The sequence below is a fragment of the Jaculus jaculus genome, chromosome 9 (assembly GCF_020740685.1).
Source record: "Jaculus jaculus isolate mJacJac1 chromosome 9, mJacJac1.mat.Y.cur, whole genome shotgun sequence".
Classification (NCBI taxonomy): Eukaryota; Metazoa; Chordata; class Mammalia; order Rodentia; family Dipodidae; genus Jaculus; species Jaculus jaculus.
In genome coordinates this window covers 138,424,537-138,436,671 of record NC_059110.1, presented here as the reverse complement: position 1 = coordinate 138,436,671, position 12,135 = coordinate 138,424,537, and the positions used below count along the sequence as shown (strand labels likewise).

At 44.1% G+C, this 12,135-nt stretch overlaps 1 protein-coding gene across 1 annotated transcript in view; it reads left to right on the top strand.

Annotated features, from left to right (window-relative positions):
- Ogfod3 (2-oxoglutarate and iron dependent oxygenase domain containing 3) overlaps positions 1–12,135 on the top strand; it is a 50,223-nt gene that overhangs the window by 10,558 nt on the left and 27,530 nt on the right. Inside the window, exons 2-4 of the mRNA XM_012948142.2 lie at positions 406–623; positions 7,675–7,750; positions 9,021–9,063. Of these exons, the coding sequence (XP_012803596.2) occupies positions 406–623; positions 7,675–7,750; positions 9,021–9,063 (337 nt within the window). The remainder of the gene's footprint in view (positions 1–405; positions 624–7,674; positions 7,751–9,020; positions 9,064–12,135) is intronic.

The window sequence follows — 12,135 nt, the reverse complement described above, 5'->3', positions numbered from 1 at the left end:
TTCAAGACCACCCTGAGACTACATAGTGAATTCCAGGTCAGCCTGAGCTAGAGTGAGACCCTATCTCAAAAAAAAAAAAAAAAAAAAAAAAACCAAACAAACAAACAAACAAAAAAGTCCAGCTTAAGGACCAGAAAAAAGAGAATCGAAAGAAACAGCTTCTTCATGAGCTCAAATAGGAGTTTGCACTCTGGTAGTAATTGGCACCTGTGCCAGGTATACTGGCCAATTGGCCTGGGCTCAGAGGAGGAATCCACCTTCACCTGGGTGTGCCTTCAAGGGCCAGGGATAAGCATAGATACAGCCCAAAGGTGGTGGTAGCCAGTCTGTCATTTCTGGTTTTGGTCTGCATTCTCAGTGTGAGTAGCTGTGCCCTGTAACTGTGATTGTATTTTCTGTTTTTAGCACCAAGAAGGATCGGCTGCCTCGAGAAGCACAGAGGACATGGTTGAGGACTGTGGGCCTCGGGGCGGGGCTTGCTTTGGTAACACTCCTGATCTGGAGCAGACTGGGAGATGATGATGGTGTTGCTGAAGTCCTGGCCCGCCGTGGTGAGGTCCTGGCAGGCAGGTTCATTGAAGTACCCTGCTCTGAGGACTATAATGGTCACCGAAGGTTTGAAGGTATGGTACTAAGACCTACTCAGCAAATCAAGAAAGAGCGACAGGTAGAGACAAAACAAAACATTTCTCCTGTTTTTTTTTTTTTTTTCTTTCTTTCTTTCTGGTTTTTAGAGGTAGGGTCTTGCTATAGTCCAGGCTGACATGGAAATTACTATGTGGTCTCAGGCTGGCCTCAAACTCACAGCCATCCTCCTACCTCTGCCTCCCAAGTGTTAGGATTAAAGACATTCACTGACATATCCAGCTTTGCTCTCCCCTTTTAAAAATGATTATTTTAGCCGGGCATGGTGGCACCTGCCTTTAATTCCAGCACCCTGGATGCAGAAGTAGGAGGATCACTGAGAGTTTGAGGCTACTCTAAGACTACATAGTGAATTTCAGGTCAGCCTGAACTGCAGTGAAGTAAATCCTACCTCCAAAAACAAAAATCAACAACAATAACAACAAAAAAATTTAGAGCTGGAGAGATGGCTTAGCAGTTAAGCTTCAAGCTTAAGGACCCAGATTCAATTATCCTGTATCCACATAAGCCAGATGCACAAGGTGAAGCATGAGTCTGGAGTTCGTTTACAGTGACTAGAGGCCTTGGTGTGCCCATTCTCCCTCCCTCCCTCCCTCTATCTCTCTATCTCCATATATATATATACACACATATATATACATACATGCCCTTTTCTCTCTCAAATAATAAAATATTGAAGCCGGGCGTGGTGGCTCACGCCTTTAATCCCAGCACTCGGGAGGCAGAGGTAGGAGGATTGCTGTGAGTTCGAGGCCACCCTGAGACTACATAGTGAATTCCAGGTCAGCCTGAGCCAGAGTGAGACCCTACCTCGAAAAACCAAAAAAAAAAAAAAAAAAAAATTGAAAAAGTAAAGCTCACTTAAAATAATATTTTTAAAGTTGTTACTTCTCCCTTTTGAAAAAAAAAATTTTAGCCTGGTGTGATGGCGCACACCTTTAATCCCAGCACTTGGGAGGCAAAGTTAGGAGGATTGCTGTGAGTTTGAGGCCACCTTGAGACTACGTAGTGACTTCCAGGTCAGTCTGGGATACAGCCATACCCTTCCTTGAAAAAAACAAAACAAATATATGTTTATATTTTATTTATTTGAGAGAGAGAGAATGGGTGTGTCAGGGCCTCTAGCCACTGTAAACAAACATCAGACACAAGCACCCCCTTGTGCATCTGGCTTATGTGGGTACTGGGTTGTGGAACTTGGGTCCTTTGGCTTTGTAGGCAACCACCTTAACCACTAAGCCATCTCTCCCACCCTGTTCTGTTTTTATTTAAAGCATTGCTTTGGACTTGAACCAAGAAAAGGTTGTGGAGTTCTTCCACAAGGGGGCGTTGCTATGAAGCCCCTTAACTGCTCTCAGTCATGCACTCTGGTAACAGGAGAATATTTTTTAGAAGAGTGGTATAGAATGACCGTACACCATCTTCTCCCTCAGCAGTCAGTAAAATAAGCATGTTTCTGTTATGTGGATATCTTAAGACTTTTCCCCTCCAAAATTCTAGTTTACACATACAAATATAAGATGGGAGCTTCACTATGTTGCTCAGGCTAGCCTTCAAGCTCCTTGGGTGAAGCTATCATCATCCTCCCAACACAAAACTTTTTTTTGTTTGTTTCTTGAGGTAGGGTCTCACTCTAGCTCAGGCTGACCTGGAATTCACTATGTAGTCTCCGGGTGGCCTTGAACTCATGGTAATCCTCCTACCTCTGCCTCCTGAGTGCTGGGATTAAAGGCATGCGCCACTATGCCCGGCACAAAACATTTTTGAAACAATACTTGAGCCAGGTGTATGATACACACCTTTAAACCCAGCAGTTGGGAGGCAGAGAGAGGATTACTGTGAATTTGAGGCCACCCAGACTCTACATAGTGAATTCCAGACCAGCCTGGGCTAGAGCAAAACCCTACACTGAAAAACTGGAAACAAAACTTTATGAACTGGACAGATATCTTAGTGGTTAAGGCACTTGCCTGCAAAGCCTAAGAACCCATGTTTGTCTCCCCAGATCCCACATAAACCAGATGCACAAGATTGCACATGCACCCAAAGTGGCACATGCATCTGGAGTTCAATTGCCATGGCTGGAGGCCCAGTTCTCTCTTCTCTCTAAACTTAAAAAAAAATTTTTTTTTAAAATACTGGATTTTTTATTTGTGTGAGAGAGAATGGCAGATACAGAGAATGGGTGTGTCAGGGCCTCTAGCTGCTACAAATGAACTCCAGATGCATGTGTCACTTTGTGCTTCTGGTTTTATGTGGGTACTGGGGAATTGAACCTGTGTCTTTTAGCTTTGCAGGCAAGTACCTTAAGTACCTTAAACCATTTCTCCAGCTCAATATAACAAATTCTTTTTTTTTTTTTAATTATTTGAGAGAGAAAGAGGCAGATAGAGAGAATAGGTCCACCAGAGCCTCCAGCCACTGCAAACAAACTTTATATTCATTCACTACCTTGTGCATCTGGATTACATGGGTCCTGGGGAATCGAATCTGGGTCCTTTGGATTTTCAGGCAAACACCTTAACCACTAAGCCATCTCTCCAATCCCCAATATAACAAACTTTTTAGCTACATACCTTAGTATAGAACATATAGGGGATGGAATGCAGTGGGTTGGTGAAACAGTCAGATCAATAAATTGATTAAATGCTCTTAACCTTGTAATTTTGTATAGAGCAAGCACCCTGCACTTCATTTTTGTTTTTTGTTTTTTTTTAAAAAACGGCTAGAGAGATGGTTTAGCAGTTAAGGCACTTGTCTGCAAAGCCTAAGGACCTATGTTCGACTCTCCAGGTCCCAGACACACAAAGCTGAGGCAAGTGCAAGGTCGCACATGCCAACTGGGTGGCACAAGCATCTGGAGTTCAATTGCAGTGGCTGGGGCCCTGGTGTGCTAATTCTCTCTCTCTGTGTGTGTCACTTAAAAAAAAAAGGAACAAAAACATGTTTGGAAAGAGGAAAGCAGGAGTGGGACATAAGGGTTCAGTGGAGGTAGTATTTCTCTTGGGAAGATGGAAGTGTTCTGATAATGGTAAAAGCTGTATGTTAATGTACATGTACTTAATGCCACCATTGAAAAATGGCTGGGCTGAGCATGGTAGGGGAACGCCTTTCACTCAGAAGGCAGAGTTCAAGGTCACCCTGAGACTGTATAGTGAATTTCAGGTCATCCTAGACTAGAGACTATCTCAAGAAAACAAAACAAAATAATAAAAACATTGGAAGACATTTAAAGCCCCTGAACTTTCTGCTTTGTCTCTGGTCTGCTCAGATGGGAGACGTGAGGTTGGGTTGTATCTGTTGTTATCCTGTTTAACAGGCTTCTGGTGTGGGCATGTGGCTTGTTGTGAAAATCACCTACACCTAAGTACCTAGGATGGAGGTAGGCAGAGAGCCCTTCCTTTTTTTTTTTTTTTTTTTTTCTTCAAGTTTTCAAGGTAGGGTCTTACTGTAGCTCAGGCTGACCTGGAATTCACTATGTAGTCTCAGGGTGGCCTTGAACTCATGGCGATCCTCCTATCTCTACCTCCCAGTGCTGGGATTAAAGGCATGTGCCACCACACCTGATTCTTCCTTCCTTCCTTCCTTCCTTCCTTCCTTCCTTCTTTCCTTCCTTCCTTCCTTCCTTCCTTCCTTCCTTCCTTCCTTCCTTCTCTCTCTCTTTTGTCTCATTCTAACCCAGGCTGTCCTGGAACTCACTCTGTAGTCTAGGCTGGCCTGGAACTCACAGCAATCATCCTACCTCTGCCTCCCTAGTACTGGGATTATTTAAGGGAGATTGGGATCTAGGAAGGAAAACAGAGTCAGAAACATGTGGGAAGTAGGAAACACTCTCATGTGAGCACATTGCATAAAGTTCATTTAAGAAAATTGAGGCTTTGGGGAAAAAACTGGAGTAGAGCCACAAGCACGTGGAGGGGAATTAAACCAAGGCTTTCAAAAAAAGACTGAGGGGCTGGAGGGATGGCTTAGCAGTTAAGGTGTTTGCCCGTGAAGCCTAAGGACCTAGGTTTGATTCCCCAGTACCCATGTAAGCAAAATGCACAAGGTGGCACATACATCTGGAATTTGTCTGCAGTGATTGGAGGCCATGGCATACTCATATTCTCTCTCTCAAATAAATAAAAAAGTATATATATTTTAAAACATTTTTTATTTTTACTTATTTATTTGAGAGTGACAGAGAGAAACAGTCAGAGAGAGAGATAGAGAATGAGCACACCAAGGCCTCCAGCCACTGCAGACAAACTCCAGATGCGTGTGCCACCTTGTGCATCTGGCTTACGTGGGTCCTGGGCAATCGAGCCTCCAACCGAGGTCCTTAGGCTTCACAGGCAAGCGCTTAACTGCTAAGCCATCCCTCCAGCCCAAAATAAAATATTTTTTAAAAAGAAATAAATTACATATGTAGCATATCTGGAGTTGGTGAAAGCACCACATGTTAGATCCGTGGTGTAAGGGAAATATGCACATGGTAGATTAGGTAACCAGAGGAAAATCATGCATCTAATCAAAGTGAAGCATTACCCCAAACTGTAAAGCAGAAGCAGAGGCAAGCAGAAGAGTTCCCTCAGACCAAGAAACAAATTCTCTGCTAGACTTATGTCAGAAAATCCGTAGAGTGGAGCAGGGTAGAACTAGCAACAGGAAGAAGATAGCAGCCTTAGGCAAGAGGAAGAAGCAATTGGTTTGTAGATGGACCCCAGAGCCAGCTCATTTGGGCCATCTATCTAGGTAGCATTGTAGACTGTGGACAGCAGGGGGCGCTGTATGTCAGTCTTGATCCGTTAATGAGTTCCATTTGCACTAAGAGTTTGGTCTTGTGTCAGGGGGAGGTGTCATGTGTGGTGGCATCTCCTGATTCTTTCTGGGCCTCAATCTCTAACTGAAACTGCCTACAAGGAGCTAGCTTTCTCCTATCCTCCTTTACTGCTCTTCCTTTGGTTCTTACATTCTTTCCACCACCCCTTCTGCAATGGTCTCTGAGGCTTAGAGGGTGAAAGAAATGCTTTACTTACTGCTTAAACACTCCACTGTCACTTCTGAGCACTTTGGCCATTTTGACTTACCCCAGCGGTCACTATCATCTGAAAAGAGAAGTTTTTCTAACCAAAAGTGAGAGTACCAATAATATGTGGACATAAACGGGCTTAGAGAGTAGTTTGGTGGGCATAATACATGCATTTAGCTAGACAACAGTAGTAATTCCCCTCCTGCTTCCCAGTGCTTATGACCTCCTTATGGACAGTTTTTCAGGACAATTTATTTTTTATTTTTTATTTTTTTGGTTTTTCGAGGTAGGGTCTCACCCTAGCCCAGGCTGACCTGGAATTCACTATGGAGTCTCACGGTGGCCTCGAACTCATGGCGATCCTCCTACCTCTGCCTCCTGAGGGCTGGGATTAAAGGTGTGTGCCACCACGCTTGGCTTCTATTGTTTAATTTTTAAAATTTATTTATTTGAGAGAGAGGGCAGGGGAGAGAGAGAGAGAGAGAGAGAGAGAGAAGAGGGGGGCTTGCCAGGGCCTCTAGCCACTGCAAAGGAACTCCAGGCATAGGTGCACCCTTGTGCATCTGGCTTTACATGAGTACTGGGGTATCAAACCTGGGTCCTTTGGCTTTGTAGGCAGGTGCCCCCTTATAGGCTTTTGGCTAGGTTTTCAATACCAGGCATGAGTTCCCTTCCATAAGGCAGGCCTCAAATCCAATCAGACAGCAATTGGTTTCCCCCAAAACACACGTTACCATTGCGCTACTTGGTACATGTGTTTCTGGCTGAGCAGACGTAAAGCTTGCAGGGTCCACTGCTGGTTAAGACCATTGATGACTTTTCTCCTCCCAAAGGCTGCATACTGTATAGCTCTTTTTAGCATCCTGACATCTAGTTAATAGGGTGGAGGCTTCCAGCATGATTTCTCAGTGACCTGCAACCCAAGCAGTACATGTGGCTTTTGTTCACAGGGTCCTAAAGTGGTGGCTCCTCTTTCAGGCTCTGAGTTTACTCTTTTTATTTTTTTTGTTGGTAAGGTCTTACTCTAGTCCAGGCTGACCTAGAACTCACTCTGTAGTCCCAGGCTGGCCTCAAACTGATAGGGATCCCAAGTGCTGGGATTAAAGATATGCCTCACCAAGCCCGGCCTGGGTTCACTTTTCAAGAAGTAAGTAAAGAGGGATTAGAAGCATGTTACAATTCACCAGCTAGTGTGTTCTGCAGGACAGTCACTAAAGTTCAGAGACACCTATCTCACCAGGCACAAGTGTTATACGCTTTTTGAGCACAAGGGAACCAGCCTGCCCTTTGCTGCCAGAACATAAGGACTGTTGCTTTTTGGGTTTACTTCTAATGTTCTCCTCCATCCAGCCCTCTCCCACAAACTTGACTGACCTTTGCCCCTTCCTCATCTAAGCTATTCTAACCTACTTTCTGTAGCATCTGCAGGATACCAAGATGCAGCGAGAGGCAGAGGGCTGTGTGGTGGACAAATGTTGCGGCTGTAGGGAGGGATGGTGACTAGAATGACAAGCTCCATTTAGGCTATGCCAGGAGGACTTTCCAGTGGATATTTTGTTCAGATCCATAGTCATTACTCATTCAAGTATATTGCCAGGCTGGTGTGGTAGTGCCAGCAGTCAGGAGACTGAAGCAGGAAGATCTCAAATCCAAGGCAACCTGAGCTACAGAGCGAGATCATGTCTCAAACAAACAAGACAAAAGAAAGCAAAGAAAATGTTGATATTTTGTTTAGTTTTCCATGAGTTGGGAACAGAGAGAAGTATCAGGAACAGCCTATCCAATGTGGAGCTGCTAGAAACCCAGGGCATCCAAAGGGATATGAGCTCTGCGATTATGCACAGGGCTCAATCCCTCTTGAAAAGTTACTGTTACTTATCTAAAGTTCACACTTAACCAAGTGTATTAGCTAAACTGGTGCCACAGTTGTGGATGTCTTGCTAGCTTCCTTCCACTAAGTGGTGGTCCTGGGACAGTGGCTTTGGGAGTCAGCATTCTACCTGTTTGTTACCCTCCAGGCTGCACGCCCAGGAAGTGTGGCAGAGGTGTCACTGACATGGTCATCACCAGGGAGGAGGCGGAGCAGATTCGAAGGTACTCATGCATGTCTGCATGTGGCTGAGGACATCAAGATAAGCCAATGATTAAAAAGTGGTGGAGGGGGTGTGGGAGTAGACTGAGAGAACTCCTGGTTCCAGAGACCATCCTCATGGTGCAGGGGACAGGTTTCCCGCTTCCTAAGAGAAAAGGCTGTGGCTCAGCAATGTGGCTGTTTATAGAACATCCCAGAGACTCAGCTTATTTTCCCTTTGTTCTTTCTCATAGCCACTGAGGGAGCCCCTAATGCAGGCCTGCTATGAAGACTTGGGTTCTCTAGCCCTGCATGGTCTCTAGATATTTCACTTCACTGTGGCTTACCAGCGCAGATTTAGACATAGCTGGTGCTGGAATTTTTCTTATGAAGAATTTAAAAACATGATCTATAAAGAAAGCTTTAATTTTCTGACCAGCTGGTCAGACTTAAAGCATATTGTTTTGTCCAAATTCCTTGTCTTGCTATGATGTCCAACAGGGAGCCTGACCTCTTTATGTTTGTTTGTTTGTTTGTTTTTCTTTTTTCGAGGTAGAGTCTCACTCTGGTCCAGGCTGACCTGAAATTAACTCTGTCATCTCAGGGTGGCCTTGAACTCATGGCAATCCTCCTACCTCTGCCTCCCGAGTGCTGGGATTAAAGGCATGTGCCACCACACCTGGCTGTTTGTTTGTTTTTTGAGGTAGGGTCTCATTCTAGTTCAGGCTGACCTGGAATTCACTCGGTAGTCTCAGGGTGGTCTTGAACTCATGGTGATCCGCCTACCTCTGCCTCCCGAGTGCTGGAATTAAAGGTGTGCACCGCCATGCCTAGCAGCCTGATCTCTTTATATTGTGCCCTCCCACCTCCATTATTCTGCTATACTGAGGATTGACAATGCAGTACTGAGGGATGAGTATCCTTGGATGGCCTTGAATCTTTGGTAAAAGCTGCTTGCTCTGTGGTCTGGTCTAGCATTTTTCCTCCCGAGCTATGATCACCAAACTTCCTATACATCTGGGAGCAGTCGTGTCAGGCCACAAACTCTAGGAGGCTTCTCTACTATGTGTTAAGTTAGGAATTAAGCAGTTCCCTAAGCCAGGGAACCATCAAGATAATACTGATGTGTCTTGAGCTTTTAAAGTTTCATTTTTTGCTCTATAGCATAAGTGTTAAATCTATTAACATGACACTGTTCTACTGATTGACATTTTTTCCTTTTTTTATGATTGAAATTTGGTCTAGATATCCCTATAGATAATGCTGTTAACTAAAATCTGATTTTCTCCACAGTATAGCAGAGAAGGGGCTCTCCCTGGGTGGATCCGACGGAGGGGTGAGTTGAATGTGATTTCAGCTTCAGTTTTCTCTATACATTTTAAGTTTGCTCTCTTTTGTAAGGGAAAGAGAAGTCACTAGAAGTACAGGGCTCCCTTGATACCCCTGAAGGCATAAGCTGATCACATCACAGGGCAAAGTGTTACTTGGCCTGATGTTGGCCACTGCACCTGTGGGGACCACATAGGCACAAGGTGTGCTCCTCTTGGGAAGATTGAATATTGAGCATGGCCTTCTCTTCAGCTATATCACAACTTGCCTGGCTTCAGGTCACATAGACACTTTAGCCACTGTGGGTAGGATGGGATGGGGGAGGGAAGAGGAAGTGGAAGGCAGGGAGCTGATGATGGAGTCAGGAGCCTGGTAGACAGTGGAGCAGTGGGGAAAGGCAAAGCCCCCACCCCAGCTGAAAGATGCTTGGATGGATCCTGACATCTCAAGCCAATGGTTCTTCCCAGCCTTCTGTAGGACCTATTGCTACACAAGGGTGGATGGTGTAGGGCATCAACTGGTATAACTACCTGAAACCTGTGTTGTGATTTGGAAATGAGGTCTTTGCAGGAATAGGTGGAGATAAGGAATTTTTAGGGGCCCCAAATTGTAAGAAAGGCAGAGGGAAAGTTGGAAGGAGGAGAATGCCCATGTGTGAATGGAGGCAGAAAGTAGGGTGATACAGCCATAAGCCTGAGGGCCCCAGAAGCTGGAGGACAAGGAAGAACCCTGCTGTAGACCTTCAGGGCGGAACACAGCTGTAATACCTTGATTTCAGACTTCTGGCCTCCAGAGATGGGAGGATAAACTGCTTCTCTAGGCTCCCAGTCTATGTTGCCACAGCTATGAGCTGTGATGGGCAGATGGACATGGTGCTGGTGTGTATTCTCACTTGGTTTTCTTGAGTTTCTTCTATGTTTGGGGATGAGTCCCTCTCTGTGTGCATTTTGGTGATTGCTTTGCACTGTAGTCCCCTCATAGGCATGTCTCAGTCTGTAGAGCTCTCAGAGGTTGACTTTCAGACTGTACTAGAATTTCACAGTTTTTCTGTGATTGTGCAACTTTATCCACCAACTCTTTCCTCTAGAGTTTTTTTTTTTAATTTTTAAATTTTTATTAGCATTTTCCATGATTATAAAAAAATATCCCATGGTAATTCCCTCCCTACCTCCCCCACATTTTCCCCTTTGAAATTCCATTCTCCATCTTATTACCTCCCCATCTCAATCACTGTACTTACATATATACAATATCAACCTATTAAGTATTCTCCTCCCTTCCTTTCTCTTCCCTTTATGTCTCCTTTTTAACTTACTGGCCTCTGCTACTAAGTATTTTCATTCTCACACAGAAGCCCAATCATCTGTAGCTAGGATCCACATATGAGAGAGAACATGTGGCGCTTGGCTTTCTGTGCCTGGGTTACCTCACTTAGTATAATCCTTTCCAGGTCCATCCATTTTTCTGCAAATTTCATAACTTCATTTTTCTTTACCGCTGAGTAGAACTCCATTGTATAAATGTGATACATCTTCATTATCCACTCATCAGTTGAGGGACATCTAGGCTGGTTCCATTTCCCAGCTATTATAAATTGAGCAGCAATAAACATGGTTGAGCACGTACTTCTAAGGAAATGAGATGAGTCCTTAGGATATATGTCTAGGAGTGCTATAGCTGGGTCATATGGTAGATCAATCTTTAGCTGTTTTAGGAACCTCCACACTGATTTCCACAATGGCTGGACCAGATTGCATTCCCACCAGAAGTGTAGAAGGGTTCCTCTTTTTCCACATCCCCGCCAACATTTATGATCATTTGTTTTCATGATGGTGGCTAATCTGACAGGAGTGAGATGGAATTTCAATGTAGTTTTAATCTGCATTTCCCTGATGACTAGTGATGTAGAACATTTTTTTAGATGCTTATATGCCATTCGTATTTCTTCTTTTGAGAATGCTCTATTTAGCTCCATAGCCCTTTTTTTTTTTTTTTTTTAGGGAAGACTTCTTAGAAAGTGGCATTTGAGGACTGGAGAGATGACTTAGCAATTAAGGCACTTGCCTGCGAAGCCTAAGGACCCATGTTTGACTCTCCAGATCCCACGTGAACCAGACACACGAGGCAAGCATAAGGTTGCACATGCCCACTAGGTGGTGCAAGTGTCTGGAGTTCGATTGCAGTGTGTGAGGCCTTGGTGCACCGATTCTCTGTCTCTCTCTAAAGAAAGAAAAAGAGAAAGAGAGAGAGAGAGTAAGTGACATTTGACAGAGAGATGGCTCAGCAGTTAAGGCATTTTCTTGCAAAGCCTAACTACCCAGGTTTGATTTTCCCAGTGCCCACGTAAAGCCAGGTGCACAAAGTGGCACATGCATATAAAGTTGGTTTGTGGTGTCAGGAGGCCCTGCATAGCCCATTTTTTGATTGGCTTGTTTGATTCCTTATTATTTAACTTTTTGAGTTCTTTGTATATCCTAGATATTAATCCTCAATCAGATATATAGCTGGCAAAGATTTTTTCCCATTCTGTAGGTTGCCTCTTTGCTTTTTTCACTGTGTCCTTTGCAGTGCAAAATCTTTGTCATTTCATGAGGTCCCAGTGATTTTATGTGGTTTTATTGCCTGAGCAAATGGGGTTGTATTCAGAAAGTCTTTGCCAAGACCAATATGTTGAAGGGTTTCCCCTACTTTTTCCTCTAGCAGTTTCAGAGTTTCAGGTCTGATGTTAGGGTCTTTAATCTGTTTGGACTTAATTCTTGTGCATGGCAAGAGAGAAGAATCTATTTTCATCCTTCTGCAGATATATATCCAGTTTTCCCAACAGCATTTGCTGAAGAGGCTGTCTTTTCTCCAATGAGTATTTTTGGCATTTTTATTGAATATCAGGTGGCTATAGCTACCTGGGTTCATATCTGGGTCCTCTATTCTGTTCCACTGATCTACATTTCTGTTTTTGTGTCAGTACACCTCTGGAGTTTTGAAAATAAAGCTTACTCTGTTTCGTTTCAGGTTAGTTCAGGGGATGTTTAAAAGCCCATCAGTGAGTGGCTTGTCTCTTACTCCTTCTTCATCCTTTCCT